Source organism: Camelus ferus, chromosome 4 (assembly GCF_009834535.1).
Source record: "Camelus ferus isolate YT-003-E chromosome 4, BCGSAC_Cfer_1.0, whole genome shotgun sequence".
Lineage (NCBI taxonomy): Eukaryota > Metazoa > Chordata > Mammalia > Artiodactyla > Camelidae > Camelus > Camelus ferus.
The window spans coordinates 9421414-9444938 of record NC_045699.1 but is presented as its reverse complement, the minus strand read 5'-3'; the positions used below and the strand labels follow the sequence as shown (position 1 = coordinate 9444938).

The 23525-nt window shown below is 43.7% G+C and overlaps 1 protein-coding gene across 5 annotated transcripts in view; it reads right to left on the bottom strand.

The window, feature by feature from the left end:
* The window catches only part of FRMD3 (FERM domain containing 3), a 296566-nt gene that overhangs the window by 145953 nt on the left and 127088 nt on the right, over positions 1-23525 (bottom strand). The window contains exon 1 of one of the 5 annotated variants that reach the window (XM_032477517.1): positions 14628-14723. The exons of the other annotated variants lie outside the window; for them this stretch is intronic. Coding sequence (XP_032333408.1) covers positions 14628-14708 — 81 coding nt within the window. The 5' untranslated portion in view covers positions 14709-14723. Of the gene's footprint in view, positions 1-14627; positions 14724-23525 lie in introns of those variants that run through there. 5 annotated transcript variants of the gene reach the window in all.

Sequence of the window (23525 nt, the reverse complement as noted above, 5' to 3'; positions counted from 1 at the left end):
TCCATCCAGCTGGACGCCCATTTATTAAGCTCCTAGTCATCCTCTGACTGTGGCTCTCTGCCTTGTCACCCAACTTCTGCCCTCCCCCACCAAGGAAAAATCAAGCAACACTCCATCAGCCCAGGGAAATCTCTACCAGTTTCTTCCCATGATGGGTCAGAAAAAGTTCTTACAAGAACTTCTGTGAGAAAATGTGAGACTCTTGAGTAACCACAACATACTCTTGTATACAATGACAACCACTCACATTTTTCAATAAAAGCAAACATGTTCAGCATGTATTATGTGCCTGACACTGTGCTAAGCCACCTACATGTATTAGCTCATTCAATCCTCACAGTCACTTTGATAGATACCACTGTTACTATCCCCACTTTACAGATGGGGAAACAGAGGCTCAGACAACAAGCATGAGCTGGATCCAAGACCTGAACGCTCTTCTGTGCCTCTCTAAAAGCTTCCGCCTTTTTCTACCAAGTCACAGGCTCTCGAAGGGCTGGTGTAAAAATTTTGAAAAGACTTCTTTCTCAGTAAGCTCTTCTGTTACCCAACCAACCAGTCTTCCCCACAGTTCCCTGATTATTCACTGGACTAAGTGTAAAAGTGATGGACAGATACCTGCCCCTCAGTTTTCTACTGATAGCCTTCCCTCCAGGTCAAGACCCATCCTGATCTTGTCCTTACCACATAAGGGACAAAACAGTCCCTGGGTCTTACTCATTTTTCACCAGGATCTTTTCTTTAACAAATGGAAAGATCAGGAAACCTTAGCTTCTCTTCCCAAAAACAACAGATTGGCTTCCTACAGTAACCACAGGCAGAAAAATGAGGCCAGGCCAGCCCAGAAGGGTGAGTTGCTTAGTAACTAGAACACACATTCCTGTGCCCCAAAGGCAAACGGTCCATTCTGCTGGCCCTCAGGGTGTTTTAGAACAGGATTCTTTTTTTTTTTTTTTTAACATTTTTTATTGATTTATAATCATTTTACAATGTTGTGTCAAATTAGAACAGGATTCTTAATGACACAGCTCCTCCCTGGAATGCCTCGGAACATTTGGGGTAAGAGTGGAGATCTTTACCTTCTCACCTTCCTCCAGGGCTGTAACATCACCTGCCCGGCAGAGACTCAGCTTATTAAACAGTCAATTCCCAACTGTGTCTAAGGCTTCAGGCCATTTCCTCTCCCAGGCTCTTAAAGTCATTTTTGAGTAGGTAAGATGAGGCTAACCATAATCATTTCAGTTAGTATATCAGAGGTTCAACTTTTCAATGATGGCTTGCTCGCCCTGTGAAAATGTATTAACAATCCTCATCTGGTGCTGACTTCCTGGAGTATTTTACAGTGTAAACCAGTCCCAACTGATGCGGGGTTGGGGGGGAATGGCAAGAGAGAAAGGGATGGGAGGTTTGTTTGTTTTTAATTTATTAAGAGTTGCTGTGTGCAAGCCCTGGGCCAAGGGCTTCACCTGCGGCACCCTACCTGGCAACAGCACTATGATGCGGCCTCAGGGAAATACTCAGCAACTCTCAGATTCCAAATCCAAACTCCAGTTTGGATTGATTTCGTTCCAAAGCCCATGTTTCTTCCATCCCATCACCCATCACACTGTCTCCTATCTGTGTCCAGAAATCTCACGGCAGTCCAGTGAGGGGGGAGGGAGGCAGATTCCAGTTTTAACTAGGATGGTCAGGGTAGTCCTCATTGGGTGAATGACATCTGAGCAAAGACTTGAAGGATGTGGAGGCATTCAGCGTAGAGAAGAGCAAGGGAAATGCGTCCCAGGCAGGGCGGACAGGTAGGGCAAAGGAGCAAAGGCTGGAGTGTCAGGTGGGTCTGAGGCTGGAGCAGAGTCAATAACGGAGACAGGAGAAGATGAGGGCAGAAAAGAGAAGGGGGCCAGATCCTGTCGGACCAAGAGAAGGTAGACCCCACCCACACCAAAAAATCCAGCTCCCAATTCACTCTAACAATGACATGAAATATTATGTACCAGTTCCTCAGGGAGGGAGGGAGGGACGGAGGAAAGAAGTCCTCCAAAGCACAGACCATTATTCTGCCAGATAACCCTCTGCAAAGCTGCATGACCATTTTTTTCTGGGTGAGTGGAGAGGTGGGTGGGGTGGAGATCATAAACCAGAGCTTCTTAATGTAATATCTTAGGTGAGAAGTAAGCCATTTTAGGTACAACTATTTTACTAAAACTATTATATATTATTTCGTCTCAAAGTGGGGTGAACACTAAAAAAAAAAATATGCAATTTTTCACACCCTCCGTTAGACCCTGTCAAACTTTGAGTCTAAATACAGAAACCCTCTCGGAGCCAAGCTAGCCATTCACATTTTATCTCAGGTTATTCATGACTCTTCAAAATCTGCACTATTTCTGGAGTCAGTGTATGAACAGAAATGGACGTTTGTCAAATAACCCCCAACACGTAAGGCAGGACTGTTCTAGCCGCCCTACTTGTTTTTAAGGAAATTTTTTTTTATTGATGTAACACATCCAATAAAGTACGCAAATCACATATAGCTCAATGAATGATGACAAAGTGAGCAAATCTATACAACCCCGCCCGGATCAAGCAAGAAAATGCTACTGGTGCCTCCAAAGCCCCTTCATAGCCTTCAGTCATCACCTCCCCAAAGGACCCCACCGCTGGTTTCTGTCACCAGTTTTGCCTATTTCTCGACTTGCAGAGAATGGAATCCTGTTGTTCTTTCTGTGTCCTGCTCTTTATTTCAACATAATTTCTGACATTCATGCATGTTGTTGTGTGAAGTCGTTCACTTACTGCTCTACAGTACTTCTATGGTGCAAATACACACTTCATTAATCCACAATCTACAGTCGTACAGGGATGGACGTGTGGGTAGTTTATCCAGTCCTCAGTTATTATAAATAAAGATGCTATGAACCTACCTGTACACATACTTGGTGACCATATAGAACTAGTTCTACTGGGAATACAGTTAGAAGTGGATTTGCTAAGACACACAGTGTCTGTGTGTTTGCCTGTAGTAGACGCCGCCAGAGAGCTTTCTAAAGTGGTTGTACCAATTTAGATTCTTACTGGCAGTGCATGTGAGTACTTTTTTTGACATGTTTAATTAATACAGCTTTTGGATAAAGTGGATTCATATCCTACTACTGTTAAGACAAACACATATACACATTACTATATATAAAAAAGATAAACAAAGACCTACTATAGAGCACAAGGAACTATATTCAATTTCTTGAAATAACCTATAATGGAAAAGAATCTGAAAATATATGTGTGTATATGTATGTATGTATGTATAACTGAATCACTTCGCTGTACACCTGAAACATTATAAATCAACTACACATCATTAAAAAACAAAATTTAAAAAACAGACAAACAGAAAAGCAACCTTCTCTAGGCCAGTGACATAGCGTTTGCCATGACCAGTTAGAGGAATAGTCCTTGTGAGCAGCTGACCATGTTGGCTAAAAGAGGACTGGAAAACATTTCAATATCAAAATGTGGTCCAAACAAATCATTGCATTTGGCAGATATTCAGTGTTTGGTGGGCTGCAAGTAACTCTACCCAGCAAGTCAATTCATGCAGCTATGTAAGGCTGTATTTTAAAATTAACTGATCCTGCTGGGTATATCAAAGTATAAGTCCATCTTTTGAGGTGGCCAAGTGGTAGGAACTCTTGGAATTATGTAGGCCCCAAAGCATTTTCTCTCATTGTTCATGGTGCAGAAATCTAGGGAACCAGCCATCTATTGTTCCAGATTCCAGAGCAGAATGGAAGGTCCTCTCAAGAGGGAATGTTGGCCCTACTCACGGTTCCCCCAACATCCATGCACAAGGGAGAAGAGTGCCAACCACTGATGGGCAGAAATACAAGGACACAGCAGGTCCTTAAATGTTCACACAGTATGTCAGCCCTGCCACCAGCATGTGACTATAGTTAGTACCGCACGCACACTTGAAATGTGCTCTGCGAACAGATCTGAAGTGTTCTCACCACACACAAAATAGCTATGTGAAATGATGGATGAGTTAATTAACTTGATTGTGGTCATTATTTCATGATATATATTCAAACATCTCATTGTACACCTTAAATATGTTAAAAATTTTTATTTGTTAACTATACTTCAGTAAAGCTGGAGGGAAATTTAGAAGAAAAGTCAACAAACAATATAGCTTTTTGGCATTTCAGGCTGTCACCCATCAGAGAATTCAACTGTGAAAAAGGCTGATGTGTCCCCACCAAAAGCCTGTTTCAGGGAGTGGGAGGGGATAAATTTGGGAGTTTGAGATTTACAAATGTTAGCCACTATATATATAAATAGATTTTTTTAAGTTTCTTTTTTATAGCACAGGGAACTATGTTTAATACCTTATAATAACCTTTAATGGAAAAGAATGAAAATGAATATATGTATGTACATGCATGATTGGGACATTGTGCTGTACACCAGAGATTGACATATTGTAATGGACTGTACTTCAATTAAAGAAAAAAAAACATAGCCATACTGCTGCTTCTGCCTTTGCTTAAGTTCCCCCAGTGTGTTCATTTAGATCATCAGAAGTCCAAGGGCATAATCCTTATCATTGTAGCTTCCCATAGAAGTGCCTTCCCTAATCTCAACTGGGTGGTAGATAATTCTGTAACTCTTATAGAGTGCCAACAGAAGAAATAACTGTCTGACATTTCTCTAGCTCCTGCCAAAGCATAGCCACAGACATTGCCCATCATGCTACCCAATGCTTGTTATAAGCCTTGATACAAACAATTCTTCCTGAAAGGATAGAATTGTAGTCCTAGCAGGGATCAGCCAGGAAGACTATGAAAAGCATTGGGATTCCCTTCTTGCTCTGGCTTCCAGAAAGCTTGGAGGTAAAGTTTGTGCTTAATAAAGTTTGTGCTTAATAACTATACATCACACACACACACACACACACGGATTTGAAAGGCAAATCTATAGAGAAAATGCAGACGAGCAGTTTCCTGGGGCTGCGAGTGGGAAAGGGGAGTAACAACAAATGGGCACAAGGGGCTTTTCCTCAACTGTGAAAATATTCTAAAATTAGACTGTGGACAACTCTGTAAATTTACTTTAAAAAAATCACTGGTACTCTAAAATGAGATGTAATGGTATGTAAATTACACCTCAATAAAGCTGGGTTTTTTTTTCAAATCAATCTGAGATGGGTCATAGGCATAAATGTAGAAGCTAAAACAGTAAAGCTTCTGGAAGAAAATATAATCGTCATGGTCTTGGGGCAGGCAGAGATCTCTTAAACAGAACACTAAAAGCACTAACCTGTACGATAAAAACAAAAACGGACTTCATTAGAATTAGGAATATCTGTTGGACAAAGGACGTGATTAAGACAGCAAAGAGGCAAATCACAGGCTGGGAGAGATATTTGCAATACTTATATCTGACAAAAGACTGATGTCTAGAATATATTTTTAAGGCATTCCCACTAATAAACAAAAAGGCTTACAGCCCAATTGAAGACGGGCAAGAGACTCGTACACGGTAGTTCACAAAAGATAGACAGATATCTAATTGTCCAACACACATAAAAGGTGCACAGATGTCACGGCTACCTCAGTTCCTAGTTCTGTATCCCTGTGCCTTTCGAATTGTTCAGTGTTTATCTCCTTGTTAATGTTTTGATATTCATGGCTACCAGATCTCAACAGGAAGCAGATGGCACTCAATCTAGAATACCCAGACCTCATTCTCATTTATGTGACCTCCTGGCTGGGGCCGCCATTGGTCAAACCCAGCTGGAAACCAAAGGACAAAGCAGTGCTTGTATCGATTGTCACTGACCAGGTCAGCTCCTGGGGCACAGAGAGGCTCTGGAGGGCAAATGGAAGGGACCCGGCGCTCCACTGTAAGCTGCCTGGAATCGCTTTTTAAATATGCGGGGAATAAATCGTGAACAAAGACCACAACCAGTAAAACTATGCTGCTGGGAGACAGAAAGGGAATTCACTGTAGACATTACATAAGCTTTTCCAATGCAATTCATGAAGGAGAAGGAAGAGGGGAAAGAGGTAGCAGTTCATTATTATATGCTCAACCCAGATAATGCCTGCCTAATTTATTTTCTATCGACGGGACAGAGAGCTGACTCCTCTACAAAAGTGAAACAGACATATATCCTCAGGAACACACAATATGCCTTCTCGGAGCGGGTTGCTCTTCCTTCAACTCACTTCGGAGCCAGCATCTGGACACTTGAGGAAGCTTATTATCCCACAGAGATATAAAGTAAATCTCGTCTTCAACGGTGCTTAGTTTGAACAGCCTGTAAGAGGCCTTCCAGCCTCTCCACTGACCATCCCCCCATCAGAACACACTTTCTTAGCTGCCCCACCCTGCTCCGGAGCCCACTCTCCTCTCTCCACCACCCACCCTAACTTAGCTCTCACCAGTTTCCATTAGTGCAGGATCCATGATGTCGGCTCCAGTGATTTTCTTAAAAGGCTTTAAAAGTGTCCATCAAGACGCACATTGACACATCCTTCTGCTTCACAAGCCTCAGTCTACAAGGTGACCTGGGACACAGTTACTTCCCACTCGAAACTCCTCTGAACTAAGGCACAAAGCAAAAACAAGCTGTTCTGTGCAGGAGGCTTCTCTGAATCGTCTGCTGTCTCCTCCACTAGAATAAAGTTTCTTGTGAGCCGGAATCGTGCCTGTCTTGTTCACGCTGTAACCTCAGAGCTTCACACAGTACTTGGCACCTGGTAGGCTAAATGTATGCTAACTAAACAAGTAACTGGACTGACAGCCTTTCTTTAACTTCTCCATGGGCAGCACCTGGCTTTAAGTTTGCCACCCATGATAACTCAGCTACCTTTGTAATAAACAAGTCCACCTGTGAGAAGTTAAAGGCACTCTCTAAAACATCTCTCTCTGAAAAGCTGACAGGCTAGTCGCAGGAGCAGAGTTCGTTACGTTGTTTCACATCACAGATTACACGCTGTCCCTTGCTAGAGACAACAATGCCATGCTAAGCCAGTCAGCTCAATGAGCCCACAGGCAGCCACCCGACCCCGCCTCTCCATCTAGTTCACAGCATCTTCCCGACCACATTCACCAAACACCACCCTTCCTCCTCCACCTCGGACCTCTTAAGGAAAAAGATGCCCCAAGGTAGAGATTCTCAAACTTAACACACATTGGATTCCCCCAGAGGGCTTGTTAAAACACAGATTGCAGGGTGCCGAGCCCAGAGTTTCTGGAGTAGTAGGTGTCCGAAAATTTTCATTTCCAAGAAGTTCCCAGGTGTATTTGTTTCCCATCGCTGCTATTATAAGAAATTCTAAAAATTTAGTGGCTTAAAACAACACAAGTTAAAACTATTACCTTATAGTTCTGGAATTCAAAACTTTAAGTCCAATACGGGTCTCACTGGACTGAATTCAAGGTATCCGCAGGGCTGTATTCCTTTCTGGAGGCTCTAGCGGAGAACCCATCTTGCTTCTCCCAGTTTCTAGAGGCCACTTGCACTCCTAGGCTCACGGACGCTACCCTCCAGCTCCAAAGTCAGCAATGACTCAGCAAGTATTCCTCGCGTCGCTCTGACCCCGCCTCCTGCCTCCATATTTAAAGACTCTGTGATTATATTGGCCCCACCTGGAAAATCCAGCATGCTCTCCCTCTCTTGAGGTCAGCTGCTAAACAACCTTGATGACGCGTGCTACCTTAATTCTCCATTGCTTGTAATTTAACATACTCGCAGGTTCCAGGGATTAAGATGCGCACCTCTCTGATAGGTCACCATCCTGCCTCCCACGCTGGACAATGCTGAGGCTGCTCGTCTGTGGCCACACTTTGAGAACGCTGGTGTAGTGGGATGCTGGCTAGTGATGGAAGTGCAGGACCACTGGCTCCAGGAAGAACAGGGAAGGAAGAGCGAGCAAAGCAAATAAATAGGGACGTGTGAGCCGCAGGGGGAACCCAAGACAAGAGATGGGGCCAGGGACCTGAGAAAAGCCAGTTCAGTCGTTAGAGTGAGTCTCCCAGGTCACATGCAAAGAAAGAGGGAGGAGCACAGCCAGAGGGGTGGTGATTAAGAAACTCTTCCCAGGTGAGGATGAACTAGCTCCTGCCAGAATGATCCCTTCCACCAGAGCTGCTCTCTTAAGAGAATGCACTGAATATTGACCAAAAACACCAAAGTCTAAAGATAGTAATACTTTCTATGAGATGCATTTGTCATATAATTTGGAGGTACAATCAGAGTTCTGATGGTGGCAAGACGCATAAGCCAGTGTTCATTTTTATTCTGAATTGGAGTTTTCCATTCCTAGAGAGCTTGGCTACTGAAGTATGTGTTGGTTTTAAATAAAATCTACAGCTGAATTTGTTTTTGCTTTAATTTTTTTTTTTAATTTGGCAAGAGAGAAGCCTTCAGAGAAAATATGTGTTTTTAGGAGTAGTTTTATCAGGCATTGTGATGGGTCCCCAGTCTCCCATGCAAGAGAAGTCATCCCAGATTCATAATCGTGAGGGGCTAGGGTGTGTGTGTGTGAGCTCACGCCTGCATGCGTGCAGGGATGGTGGAGATGGTGGTGGGCAAGACAGGAAAGCTCTGGGAGCCACAGTTCATATTCTGCGTTCACTTTATTCCAAGAAACACATCAGCCAATTGAGAGAGTTAAGAATTTGTACGATGATGATGATGATGATGATGATGATGATGATGATTATTGTAAAACAAATATTCATCCTTTACACCAGTTCTTGGAGGCATTTCTTTTTCATGGACGAGAGAAAGTGAGCTGAACCAAGCCATAAAACAACCTAAGGTTAACCCAGGGACTAGAAACTCTGCATTTTCCCTACATATAAAGATTCATCTGTGGCTTAAAATAGAATGTCGTAGCCTTCTCCTATTTCTTCTGATAAAACAGATCGCATTTGCTGGCAGCACAGTGTCTTAATGGCTCCGTTCCCCACAGGTCCAGCCAGCACTTAGCTTCCTGTAAGATTGTGTGCTCTGTTATCCTGCGAAGTCCACTGCAGGAACTGGAATCCCAGCAGATAGGTGAGAATGTCTTGTGGATGGTGACAGAAAGATAGTGGAAAAGCTAGTGATGAGAAGAATAATCCACCACATCATCCTGAACTCCTTCCAAAGGCTGAACAGCAGAAAGCGGACCAGTTGGTGTCATAGATGTGGGTGTTGGAGCATTTACATTTTAAGGAATCAGACACTATAAGCAAATGGTTATACTTCTGCCTCCTGCCGTCTCCAAATTAACAAATGCACATATTCTACAATCATTCCCAGAGCAGCTCGAAGGGAAGCTGTCCCAGGAATTGGGTTTCCTGAGCAGCCCACTCCTCTGCTTACAGTAACAGTAAATCTAAAAATGCTTTTTGACCTAGAAAGACACAGCCCTCAGTAGCCCTGAAATGCAAGGAATAATGGAAACCGTGATCATCAGTGCAGGGTCTGCTCTACGCTCGGCACTCTGTGTACATTCTTGCACTGAATCCTCATCATAGTTCTGCAAAGCAGGTATCACTATCCCTATATTTTTAATAGGAGAAAACTGAGGTTCAAAAAAATAAATGAATCACTTGCTTAAGATCACACAGCCAGGGAGCAGCAGAGCAGAGCTCCAAGCTCAGGTCATTTGGCTCCAAAATCTGTACAAACCACACAAAGAGCTACACTTCACACAAGACGTGATCTCCCCTGATCAATGATAGTGGCGGAGCATTGTTCTTCCTTATCACAGTGATGAATTTCCTCTGAACAGGCTAAGTATTCCTGTCCTCTCTTCCTTGAAGCCAGCAGACACCAATGGCAGAATGGTGTGTAACAAAGTTCTCCCCCAGTAAAGCTAACCTCTTTGCATATCGTCATCTTCTAGCAAATGTTCCACAGGCCTCATCCTAAATCTGAGAAGTTGGAGGTCAAACGAATCACCAAATCAGGAGAATTCAAAAGGACACAGATAGCACGATGCAGTGTCGAGACGCTTTGGATTCTCTGCCCCAGCGCTGCACATACACACAAAACTGTGCTACAATTTTAGGGGTTCGTGGACCCCCTGATGCCCACTTACAGTCCTATAAGTCAGGAGACCCAGGTTTCTAAGCTGGCTCTTCAGCCACGAGCAGGGAAGCTCTGTGGAAGGCCCTTTACTCCTCCATCCAATGAGACGATCACTTTGGCCTCTCCCCACTCTCAGGGTCTAATTGTGGGTACCTCCTAATGAGGCAATACTTAAGGACAAACATTAATATAAAGAGGTGACAAGGTCCCCTATACCTGATGTCCATGGCGTAACCAAATGTACATTTGTCAATACACATTTCAGTTTTAGGGGAAAAGGGCTATTTGCTGTCACACGAAGCTTCATTTTAATTCATGCCTCTTTGATTTCCCACACCGCAACAGGACTTTGGGGTCACTGGGGAGGAAGGGGAGACAGATGGCCCCAGAACTCCATTCGGTGAAATGTGAGGGTCATTCCAGCCACAACAGATGTTTGCATCATGGCCTGGCCATGTATCCCCTGTGAACAGCTGGGAAGTGTTTTGTGTTGCCAAATTTGATAAAAAGAATTTATGCTTGAAATGATGATTAGAGATGATCAGCATGGAGAAGGTAGGGAAAACAAGAGACGTCTTAAAGTTACAGAACTTGCTTAAGTCATCACAATACAAGCGGTGATATCTGTGGATGCCCCGACTTGGGCAAGGCTCAGGCCAAGAGGACAGAGCAGGATTGCTTGAGCAGAGATGTAGAAAGACTCCTTTAGGGGACCATAACTAAAATAATTTGAATGAGAGTTCCCTCCAGAGGAAATGCAATATTAAAGGAGAAAGCAAGCCAATAAAAACATCAATTTATATTTTGTAAGCCAGACACATTGCAGAGGAAGCCAAGGAGAGAAATACTTCTTCTGATCTTCAGGGATTTGTGAAATAATAGAAATAACACAATTGGAAAAGGGGAGTTTCTGGTGTGTTGGGTTGGTTATAATAGCAGGTGTTTTTTCTGATCCAGTTCTGAGACTGACTGGCTAACCATTCTGAGCCTCCAGAGAAGAAAGTAAGGGTAGGAATGCCGGGGCTCCTGGATTCATCCCAGGCACCGTGCATGGATGCATGGAGCACAGTGCTGGACAAAGACCCCGCTCAGCCACGCGAGGAGAACTGACACCCCCAGCAGTGATGCAGAGCCAGCAGCACCTTCGCGAGGAATCCTGTAAGCAGCTCCTGGTAGTCTCAGGCTGCGCGGCCCAATTTGGTAGCCACATACCACATGTGACTAGTTATATTTAAGTTATAATTAATTAAACTTAAATATAATTTAAACTTTAGCTCCTTGGTTGCACCAGCCCCATTTCAAGTTCTCAGACACTCGTGGTTAGTCTCTGCCGTATTAGCCGGCACAAATATAGAACATCACCATCATCACAGAAAGTTCTGTGGGACGACGCTGGCCGAGAGCAAAGCCCCTTTAAACTTTAATTGTATCTGAATCACTTGAAGATCTCGTTCAAATGCAGCTTCTAATTGAGTAGGTCTGGGTAGGAGCCTGTGTCTGCATTTCTAACAAGCTCCTGGTGATGCTCATGGTCCAAGTCCATCAACTTGGAGGCTGGAGCAGACTCACAGCAACTCTGCTCAGTGCTGCCCTTGGGCTGAAGGGTTAATATTTCTCCTGCTCGAACACAAACAGCACCTTCTATGTTCACGTTGCAGATCTACAAAATGATGAACATTCGACACTACAGAACTTGTTAAATCTTCTCCCTCACCTACCTCTCCAATTGGCCCTTTCTGGTTTTAAAAAAAAATTCCAAGATTCACAGGAAAAAAAAGTGCAGAGCACTGAATCTCTCTCTTTGCTACATTTCCACTGTCTGCAATGGAGATTTCCTTAGCAGAAAGCCTGGCATTGATATAATTGAAGCAGCTCTGTTTTCAGAAGATAAGAGCAGTCCTTTCACATCCCGGACACAGTGGTAACTCAGCAAGGAGCAGTCGGCCATGTGCAGGGACTCAGCACAGCTGTATTAGTAAAACACACAGAGTAACAAAGTAGAAGAAAGAAGCTCTCCCGGTTTAAAAACAGAACACTATGCTGTATGCCAGAAACTAACACAACACTGTAAATCAACTATACTTCAATTGAAAAAAAAAAGAAACAGACCATATGGCATCATAATAGAAAAGTGCCACAAGACAACAGCAAACAGTATGTTTGTAGCACTGCCACCGTTTCCAAACTTTGAAGGCAAAGAGAAAGTCTTACCTACGGCGTACATAAAACTTAACATTTACACATTATCTCAATTTTTAAAAATTGTAGTACAGTCTGTTACAATGTGTCAGTTTCTGATGCACAGCACAATGTCCCAGTCTTGCATATACATACATATATTCATTTTCATATTCTTTTTCATTAAAGGTTATTATAAGATACTGAACATAATTCGCTGTGCCACACAGAAGAAACTTCTTTTAAAATCTATTTTTGTATATAGTGGCTCACATTTGTAAATCCACATTGTCTCAATTAATCAACATCACTGTCCACACAAAGTAGGACTTATTATTTCCATTTTTACGGGTAGGAATACTAACTCACAAAAGAATGAAAAAAATTTTAAATTAAACAAAAAAACCCTGCCTGGGCCTCACACAGGTCTCTCTGGCTTTCCCACTAATACTTTTTCCCTGGTCCAACCAGCACTGAAAAGCAAGTTTATGAGTAGATGAGGGGAGGAGGACTACACACTTGAAGCAAAATGCAGCCAGGCAGCCTCTTCTTCTGTCCAGCTACTACTTACCCACCCGCACGCAGGATGCCTCCCCTATCCACCTGCTAAAGGAGTCACACCATCATTAAGAGATTTAAGAGAACAGAGACCTCCGTGTTCGTTATTCGACCTTGCTGCATTTGACAGAATGTGCAGGAATTACAGGTTGAAACAGACATGTATTCCAGTTTACAGCATAACTGTCCCGAGCAAACACAAGAGTGAGCAGGTGGCGGGGTCCCCAACATGTTCTCACAACCGAGCCTGGGGGCGGGGCCTCAGGAACGGGGCAGTCATGTTATCCATCCTCCACCCCGGGACACCTGTGACAGGGGAAGGGGGCCCCCGGGGGCAACAGGAGGAAGCGTGGGTCATCCTGAGCCTCCTGTCCAGAAGCCATGAGGGGAGATTTGGACTTTTCCCTGAAAGGAAAGGGAGCCACCCTTTGGGTTATGTGGCATAACCCAAATTTCCATTTCAGAAAACTCATTCCAGCACCTATGTGGAGAACAGGGTGGGAAGAGGCTATTAAACTTCAGAAACTTACTCCGTAAGAGATGCACACATGTGTGTTCACAACCATGAGAAAAACATCCAAAGAAAATCCAGAATCCAGGGCTAATTTTAAACCCACTCATCTGGACCTAAATTAGGCACCCAAAGTTGAGGTCTTACAAGGCCAAAGCTCACTGCCCACTCCTCTGCACCTCCCTTGGCAAGGTCTGCTGCTTTGTAGAGAGTGGAGCCAACCCTTCAGGCCACAGGGCACCATCTGGAAAAGCCATGAGTCACTGGCCTCAACAGGGAAACAGCCACAAACGGCAAAATGCAGCCAGACAAATATCTGTCTGGGTTGTTGGAATCATGTGTTTGTGCAACAAATACTTGCAGTGTTTCCTATATGCCGGGCATTGCAAAGGCAAAAAAAGAGGCACCATTCCTGCCCTCAGACACTTGCTAACAGACAAGGCAGTTGTTATAATGCAATGTGAGAGGCACGGCAGAGGTTGGCCCAGGTGCTCAGAGCACAAAGGAGGGGCATTTACAACTCAGCGAGGATCAAGGCATGCCCACACTGAGTCTTAAAGTCCAAGTGTGGTCCCCAGGCGGGCAGCATCCTGCCGCACCCCGGGAGCCTGCTGGGAAAGCTGGATCTCAGGCCCCACCCCAACTGAATCAGAATCTGTGTCTTAACAAGATCCTCTGGTTATCTAGTCTGAGAAACACTGTCTTAAAGGATAAGGATGAGTTGTCCAGAAGAAGAAAAGGGGGAGGCGAGATCTAAGGAAAGCGCAGAAGCAAAATGACTGGTGGGAGAGAGATGTTCCTACATTCTGGAGACCAACAGGCCCGAAGGCACAGAGTAAGTAATAGGCAAGAGGCGGTGACAGAAAGTGCTTCTGAAAAGGGACACAACCCAGCTAGGTCTCTCAAAGGAGCCCTCACATTCCTTAGAAAGACTGCCCTGGCGGCAGTGGGGAAGGAGAGGTCTGGGTGCCGCTGGAGAAAATCACAAGAACCGTCACTGTACCTGGCCGTGGGGACACCAAGGAGGCCAGGTGGCCCAGGGGCAGCAGGGAGCTGGCAGAAGCCAAGAATCATCTGGCAGAGGCTCGAGCACTTGCAGAGGGGAGCTTAGCTGGTTACATGAAAACTTCTTTCTAGAGCCTCTTCGAGTGTTCCCCGAATTATATTGCTTCCCAGCTAGATTTATGCCAAAGAAGTAACAAGAAAAGCACTCAAAGGACCTTCTGATGTTGGAGCTCAGTTTCAGGAATGGGGCTGGAGCAGGATTTCCTTAAGTCACCTAGAAACAGGAATTACCTGGGACATTTGTTCAAAATCCAGATTCCCAGTCACATCCTGTGGAAAAGGTATCACTCTTACATGCTCAACGTCTTTCATGGCAGGCTTGTTTTTTCCCCCATATTTGATTCATCCAGTACGCATCATTCAGCCCTGTTATAGAGAGGCAATTAGCCTGATTTTTCTGCCAGACAAAAGTATCGGTTAACGTTACTAAGAATTGACACTTGAACTTTGACACATAATAGACAGATAGACAGACAGGTAGAATGATAGATGCCTAACTCAGTGCCTTTATATCTTTTAAAAAGATGAGTCTAGAAAAAAATGGGCACAAAGCATGAATAGTATTTCACAGAAGAGAAAACTCGTAAGACCGGCAGGCGTGAAAAGATGCCCAGCTGACCTGCAACTGGGGAAACACTAATTAAAAAACAAGGTACCATTTCATACCCATGAGATTGGTAAACATTTTCAAGTTTGACTTTTTTTAGGGTTGGTGGAATTTAGAGAAACTGGAACTCTCAGAGACTGTTGGTAGCCGTGTAAGTGAGCACAACTACTTTAGAAAACGATTTGACAACGCCTAGCAGAGGGGAAGGTGGGCAAGAAAGTACTTTCCTTTGCAGGAAGAACGCCTCCGGAGAGTCTAGCACATGCGGACCAGTAGACGCGCGTAGGAATGTTCAGCACGTGTTGTAACAGAATAAAACTGGAAACAATTCAAACACCCATCAATAAGAGAATGGAAAAATTAGTTCATCTCTACATATACACGTACGCACACACATACAAACCACACACACATATGATACATTTATTATTCTCTAGGTTTGTCTGATATCTTTTATGCATAAAAACATTTAACCCTCAGTTCATTTCCTGATTTATTATTATTATTTCCACCATTTATTAAGGCATGCGCTAGGTGTTTTCATATGTTTCCAATTATCGCAAAAATGTTACAAGGCATAATCATGACCTTACAGTTGGAGAATAAAAAGTGATTCCTTTAGCCTAAGATCACCCCCCTGGGAAATACTATGGTCAGATTGGTACCAAATAACTCCAAAGCCCAAGTTCTTTCTTAGCATATAATGGGCAGCTTTTTCCAAAAACTCTCAATCACAACAGTACATGTTACACCCATTATTTTGATAATGATGTCAGCACAGTAACAAATTAATTCCTCAAACACTGCTCTTGTGTAGTCCTATTCTTCACGGAGGCTAAAAACAAACAAAACAAAAATCTCACGTGACAGCAGCTAATAATAGCATAGTCCCCTTGGAAAAAAATGAAAGCTCATTAAAGTCATCTCTACTTAATCGAGGCTGGCTTAATTTATGTCGAAGAATCCATAGTTCATGAGATTTAACATGAATGATCCACAGAAAATGTTTAGATGAAAAGAAAATAAAACGGCTGATACTGTTCCTCAGAGTCACGTGAAATTGGCCACCAGCCTCCAGAACTGATCGCTCCTTTCAAATCTGTGGCTCTCCTGCTGCGATGTTTCACCATCGCTTGGGGCTCATGCTCTCTGTCCATGGAGAGCTCCCTTTCAGGATCCTGTCAGTCTGCAGATTTCCCTTGATCCCATCCCTCACCCCCTGCTTTTCAACTCAGCCCCATCAATTAAGGATTCCCTCCCCAGCTTTCATCCTCCGTATCTCCGCTCCCTTTGATCCTTCCCCTCAGGTGAGGAACGTGCTCTTCAGGACATCCTCAGAAATGCCTTTTTCTTTCTCTCCAGTGCGCTGTCCCAACCAAGCCCTCTCTCAATCCCCTCACCACCCACCTTCCTGAAGGACCTCAGACTGTCCCACTGCCCCCACTTCCTTGCCAGCCTCTCCTGGCTTCACTGTATTTCCTCATTTATAACATCCAGGCAACCATGTCTCTTCCTAAGCCCTCAAGAGGCTTCAGTGAGAATGTGTATGTGATGTCAGGTACCAGGTGGGAGCCTATTAGCCCTACACTTCTTGAAACTCTGCTCTTTTGGATTCCATTTAGCTCCCTATTCTTTTTCCTAGACCTGGATCCTTGTCTCTTATCTCTGTCACTTGCTGAGGAATCTCATCAGGTCCCTAGACCCCACTATGACCTCTACGCAGAGAAGCAGATGACGCCCAAGCTCTGCCAGACCTGAAGTCTCACCTGAAAATAAACAGGTCCAGAGTCAAACCTACCATCCCTGGTCACCCTGTTCCCCAGTCCTCACCAACGGCTTCTCCTAGACACCATTTGCCAGTTTCTTAGCTTTGAGACTTGGCAACTATAAAAAACTTCTTTGTCTTCCCATCACTAACCACTTACTAAATCCAGTCTTATTTTATAGAACCCATCATGTTTTTATCAACCCTTCCTTACTACATTGAAGCTACTTTATCTCTAACTCTTGGTCTCAACAACTCCAGCCGTGACACCTTCAAGAGACTCCTGCCTAACAATCTCCCTGCTCCTCCAAGTCATTCTCTTCTTTATCTTACAAACCACTTTTTCCTAAAGTACTGCCCTGTTTCTGCACTACCCTCTCCTTCTGCAGTGCACCATGTCCGCCAAATAAAAACCAAGGATCCGCTCAGTTTGGTAGAAGGTGAATAATCAGTACAAAGGGCCATGCGGAGGAATTTTTATCTATGGCCATGTGTATAGTATGTAAGCTTATATCGTAGCTGTCAGGTGCACACGGAGCACAAAGATCTAACTAACTAAGGCTAGAGTAGAAAGAGTAAACAGTAAGCTGACACGCCATCAATCTCTTCACAGATCTGTTCCTTGAGTTGCTAAAATTGCACAATTATGACCCTGATAAATGAAAAACTCTTTTCACTTTTACAAACTTGCTTTGGTTTTTTTTTTTTTTTTTAAATTCTTTCACTTAGTGCCAAGGAGCCAGAAAACATTCACCTGTTGTCTCATTTCCTCTAAAGTTTAAAGCCAGAGTTTGCTCACCAGTGGCCAAACAGCTGTATCTTTGATGTCTAAGAGCCAATGTTTAAAAATTAGAAGATTTCCCCTAAAATCTGAAAAAATCTAGCCTCCCTTGAAAACTCACCTGATCAGGTAACACCAGCTTAGCACAGCCATGGCCGGGACATCACAAATGGCCGCCTCGTGGCCAAGCCACCCACTCTCCCCCGATTAGTTTATTGAGATTATGTATCTGACCCACTAGAAATTATATGCTTTGGTCCCTAGTTTAAACAATGCAGCTTTATTGTAATTTAAATAAAATTCCACGGGAGCCCTCGGACACCCAAAACATGTTCTGTAAGCTCACACTAAGCACTCTCTATAGATGGGATTTATTGGGCCCATTTAAAGAGCATGCACATTTCAGATTGTGCATGTCTAGCTTGCTGCGACTGTCCAAAGGCGTGGGCATTTCAGGACCTCAGCCACTTTAGATGCACTACTGCCTTCCTCCAACAGGACCTGCAGCCCTAAATGAATGTGACATTGGTGGAACAGATTTCCTGTTTTGCAAAATGAGACCAGCACCACATGTGCATCCAAATGTTTTTTATTCTCTTGTGAATAATTTATTTTAGTCCAGTTCCAGGAATGCAAGTTGGGATGACTTGTTTTGCCCTCCAGGATCATCTTTGTTTTCTTAAAAACTCTAGGACAAACAAATTCCAAGTTTTAAATTTATCTTAATTTGTTTCCAATCCTTTTCTTCCTTATTCTATTCTGGGTTTTGTTTTTTTTTTTTTCTATTCTAACTTTTTAACTTTGTATTTCCACAGGTTATAATCTTAAACAGCTTTGTGGTTCTGTTTTGTTTCTTTTTTTGTTTTAACACTGAGGTTAAACATTTAAGATCTCTGCTATTTTAGTTCCCAGGAGTATCAGCTTTTGCTGAACAGAGAAAGGTGTCAGAAGTGTCACCTGCCTTGGTCTTCCCTTTCCTCTGATGTGTTGATTCTAATGCCCTTTTTCATTTCTGCAGCCTTGCAGACTCGTGATTTTGGCTTTCCCAGTTTTGTGCCTGCATTCGGTGATACTTTGCCATACTCTCACCCTCTGACCTGATGTGAATTCTAATCAGAAGTTTCCACTTGCATCTCAGGAATGAGCTCTTATCAAAAGATCACTGAGTCATAAACATGCTTGCTTGCCAGCTGCCAGCACGCCGTTCTGGAGAGAGAGGACACTTAGTTAAGTGGGAGGCTTTGCCTTATTCAGAGAAACCCTGGGACTCTTCAGAAGAAACTCATTGCAGCTCTAGGCACAGACAATCCTCACTAGGCACCAGACAATTCATTTGTTAGTTGAATCTTTCACCCGATTCCCCTCCCCTCATGCACCCCCAAATCTGGAGGCTGGAGGGGACCGTGCCACACATCTGGCAGGGCCACACTTAAAACACTGCAATAGGACTCTTCCCCATGCTCCTACCCTCGGGTGCCTAGCATCCTCCCAGGATGAGGGTCCCTTTATAAGCCCACCGACCTCCTCCATCAACTGCTTCTATGGCTCTGGCCTTGCCACTGGCCAGGAGCAGCCTGCCTGAGGCACTGTGCCTCCCTGCCCAAGGAATCCAGGAATCCACTCACAGGCGAATACCAGAGAACACTGCCAAATGGCACACAGCCACCACGCTTGCCCAGTGGCCCCAGAAGAATGTGACTGTGTGCCCTTTGGTGGCTGCCTCCCCATAGCCTGGCCAGGCCCACGCTCCCCAAAGGCCCACTCACATTCCAAAGTCTTATGTGTCCAAAGTCTTATGTGTTAACTGCAACACCACACCACAGAAAATGCCACCCACAGCCCCAGGCCCTCTGAAACTCGCAAGGCTGTCCAGCCCACCAGGTTAAACTTTTTAAACAAAGACTATAAGTCACTCACCCAAAACCTGCAGAAATATCCGTTTGCAAGTATAATACCAAAGGGATAAAAGTTCATGTACAATGTAAGTTTACATACAATATAAAAGCCCTGGGGTTATTTTAATTCTTAAAGTGTTTCTTTACGGAAAAAAAAAATTCTAGGAACAGTAAGGAGGCCAATTAGGGTTTGCTCCATGCACTAAATTAACAAAGGACATGGGTGGAAGTGACATTTAACCACATCATAAAATTCCTGCATGCTCAGCAGTTACGGTGGAAGCAAGAAGTTAGGATAGAAGGTAAGACAAGGGGAAGAGGGATTAAGTCTTCTCCCAGAACCAAGCCTTGTCACTGTCCTGTCCTCTCACAGGAAGCAGTCTTTAAGGGGGATGCTTCAAAAGCCACCATCTTGCTCAGCTCTGCAAATTCCCCCTTTATCAACTCCTCTTGAGAGCAGCAGGGGCCGCACTGCCAGAGACTGAAGGAGGCAGAAGGCTTCTTCATAGATTTTTTTTTTCTCCTCAAGGCCATGGGCTTAGCAATCTGCTTTCACAAATATCAAATTTTCTCTAAACTCAAAAATGAATGCCACTCCTGGCTTGTTCTGTGCCTCGATTACTAGACTCTTGGCCACCTGAGTGCCAAGGGGAGTTCAAGGTCACTTTTAGGATGTTGTGCCACTGGTCTCCACAGGTCAGAAAAAAAATAATTGGGTCTGCTGTCCAAGCCATGGTGTCAGACAGAAAAAGACTTCAGTTCACATCCTGGCCTTGGCTGTTCTTGGCTGTGTTGCCTAGGACACACCACTTGGCTCTCTGAGCCTCAGTTCCCTTAACTGTAAATTGGGACAAAGGTCCCTCATTAAATAAGATGGTACGTGTGAAGAATGTAGCACCCTACCTGACAGATGGCACAAGCCTAGTAAATCTCAACTCAACCATCCCTCAACTGCATCTTAACCACAGTAAACCAGTGGGGTTTCCGGACCATTAAGTCATTTTAACAAGCTTTTAAAAGCCAACTAGTGCATACCAATACAGGCACAAGCCATGTTTATGAACAGTTCTCTCCCAGTGTCTTAGACTTAAAGCTTGCTTAGGGATTCCTGTGGTTTCCAACATAGAGCAAGGGGGAAAGTGTTGCACCTTGACCTTTCCTGTAAAAAGGAAACTGACAACATTTGGGGTAACAGTGCTCCTTGCTCAGTGCTTCCCCAGATCTGCAGATGCCCACGTGGAACATCAGCTCTACACACACAGACTTCCACATCATCTCCTCTTGGTCAACATGCAATGTGCCCTCAGTTTGTTTCCTCAAGTTTCTGAGAGTCAACTGGGGGGCTTGTTTAAACTGGAGATTCCCCGCTCCACCCCCTGATTCTGATTTGGTAAAGCTGACGTGGAAACCAGGAATCTACATGTTGTTAACAATCCCCTGTCCCAGTGATCCTAATGTAGTCTTCAGACCACAGTACAGAGAAACTGGCCAGGCTGTACCACTCAGAAATCTCTAGGACCTCAGAGCCTGGCTTGAAACAGAAGCTAAATCCCCACGAACTAATTATTAGGAGAAGAGAGCCCTGAATATGCACACATCTGGGAATTCCTGGAGCACCAAGGCCTCCCTGGCAGCCCTGCACCACACCAACTCCGTTCACTCATGGTTCCGCGTCTGAGAGAGGGGTGTTGACGTCTCCAGCTGTGATAGTGGGTTCATCTGTTTCTTCTTGCAGTTGCTTCAGTTTTCACCTCACGTAGTCTGATGCTGTATTGTTAGGTGCATTCATGTTAAGGACTATTATAGCTTCTTGGAGAACTGACTCCTTTGTCATTATGTAATGCCCCTCTTTATCCCTGATCACTTTCCTGAAATCTGCTCTGTCTGTAATTAATACAACTACTCCCACTTTCTTTTGATTCCTGTTAGCATAGTATATCTTTCTTCATCCATTTAATTTTAATCTATATGTATCTTTATATTTCAAGTAAGTATCTTGTCAATGACATATGGTTGGGTCTTGTTTTTTTATATTTCAAGTAAGTATCTTGTCAATGACATATGGTTGGGTCTTGTTTTTTTGACTCGTAGCTCCTGGCTTCACTCCAATTCCAGCTCACCCTGCTCCTGTTCCCTTCTGTCCCTCTCCTGAGGCTCTGATTTTGGACTCTGACTCTGCAGCATTTTCCTTGAGAGTAAGCAGTTCCAAAACAAAGAAATGACTGTGGAAATCCATTAAAACCATTTGTTGTTCTGTCACATTGGGGGTCAAATCATAGCTCCTGAAACATAATTAAATAAAGTAATTGACACATAAAATGGTCTGCACAGCAGGCATTACAGAAAACTCAAAGGGCTTCACAATGTTTAGCTTTTTACTAAATAAGATTTGAGTGTGTCTGAATTAATCACACACTTTTCTTTGGGGAGGTCTAGATAAGATTTATTGTATGTCTGTGTGTTGTGTGCCTGTGCGTGCACAAGAGATCAACTCATTAGCAAAGAAAACCTTGCCTCAGGCAATAAAAAGACATTTCTAAAGTTTTCAATTCAAACAAAAAAAATGTTGTTACTTATAAGCTTAAAGATACAACAGTCATTTTCTATATTAAAACCACTTATTTCATGACATTCATTTAAAACTCTGTTCTGGACCTAGATAAAAATATAGCTTATTTCTAAATCATGCCTTCCCCAAAATAATCATGCCATAAAAAATTATACATTTTTACCCTATGACTGAAGTTTCCCAACCTGGACCAAGGGGGGAAAAAAAAAAACAAGAAAGCTGGACAAGAAAAGAATATTGATCCGGATGGTTTCCCTGGAGGCTGTCATCCCAGAGAACGGTCACAACAAACCACACTGGAAAGAAAGGACAGGGCAAATTGAGACAAGGTTCAAACCATGGGGACCCCTGAAATAGCTAACTATTTAGAATCAACATCAAACAAGAAATCAGAAGACTGTCCAATGGGTCCATATGTACTGCCAAGATATATTACCTGAAATGTGGCGATAAGGCAAAAATATGACTTTCAAGATGCCCTTTCAAGGTCACATAGAACACAGTCTCGCAAAGCCACATAAGGGCACCTGATGCGTATGGAAGATAAGTTGGCTTAACTTAATATTCACTACTCTGTAGAGTCCAGACACTGTCAAGTTAGGTGTTAACTTGTAGAAGATTGATAAGCTACAAATGATTTCTGTCCCAGGGAAGAGATGAGCCAAAGATCATGGTTTTATCACTTTATACAATGTCACATTCCTCAGCCATGTCTTAGCAAACCTTGTTTATTTTAACTTACGGAAAATTATACATTGAGACTTTATCATTTGCTCCACTAATCTTCCCATCCTGAAAACAAATGCTTGCTCTGTTCTTTCTCACTGAAGTTTGAGCTTGAAAATTATTTTCAAAATTCCATGAAGCCTAGGAAGGTTCCATTTAGCGTCATGGTTGTCATTGGTCCATCAGCACCAACCAAGGTCCCAGCGGTTCCTCCTCCAGCCACTATCACACAGTCCTTTCCACCGACCCCAACATTCTCGGACCAGGCTCAGACTCAGCACTGAACCAAGGTACACAGATCTGGGTCTTCCACAGAAGCAGAACAAAATGCAAAGAAAAGAGAGCCAAGACACGTTTGCATCTTTTTAAGTCCAGTATCCTATTTCCTTTTTGCTCCAGGGCATGAAGTTTGTATCAGGCTTGGCATTTTAGAAGAACATGAATGTCATGGGAAGTGACAAAGAAAAGCCAATGAATGGAGCCGGGGTTATCCTCCAGAACACAGAAGGGAGTGGAATAAAAGGAAGCCAGGAAAGAGAGAGAATGGGGGCATGTGAGGGCACACGTGGGAAACACACTTAGCTTTTGCAGAATCAGCCTCCACTCCCAGCCTCACCTCCCACACACTGGCTGTTCTGGAGCTATAAGCAGACACCCAGTGAGGCTGGAAGTGCCGGTGCATGGCTAAAAATTTCTGCTAAATTACTATTAAGCCTACCAAGAAAAGATCTGACTCAAGGAAACACCTTACTGGATTTAAAAAAAAAAAAAGGAAATAAATAAAGA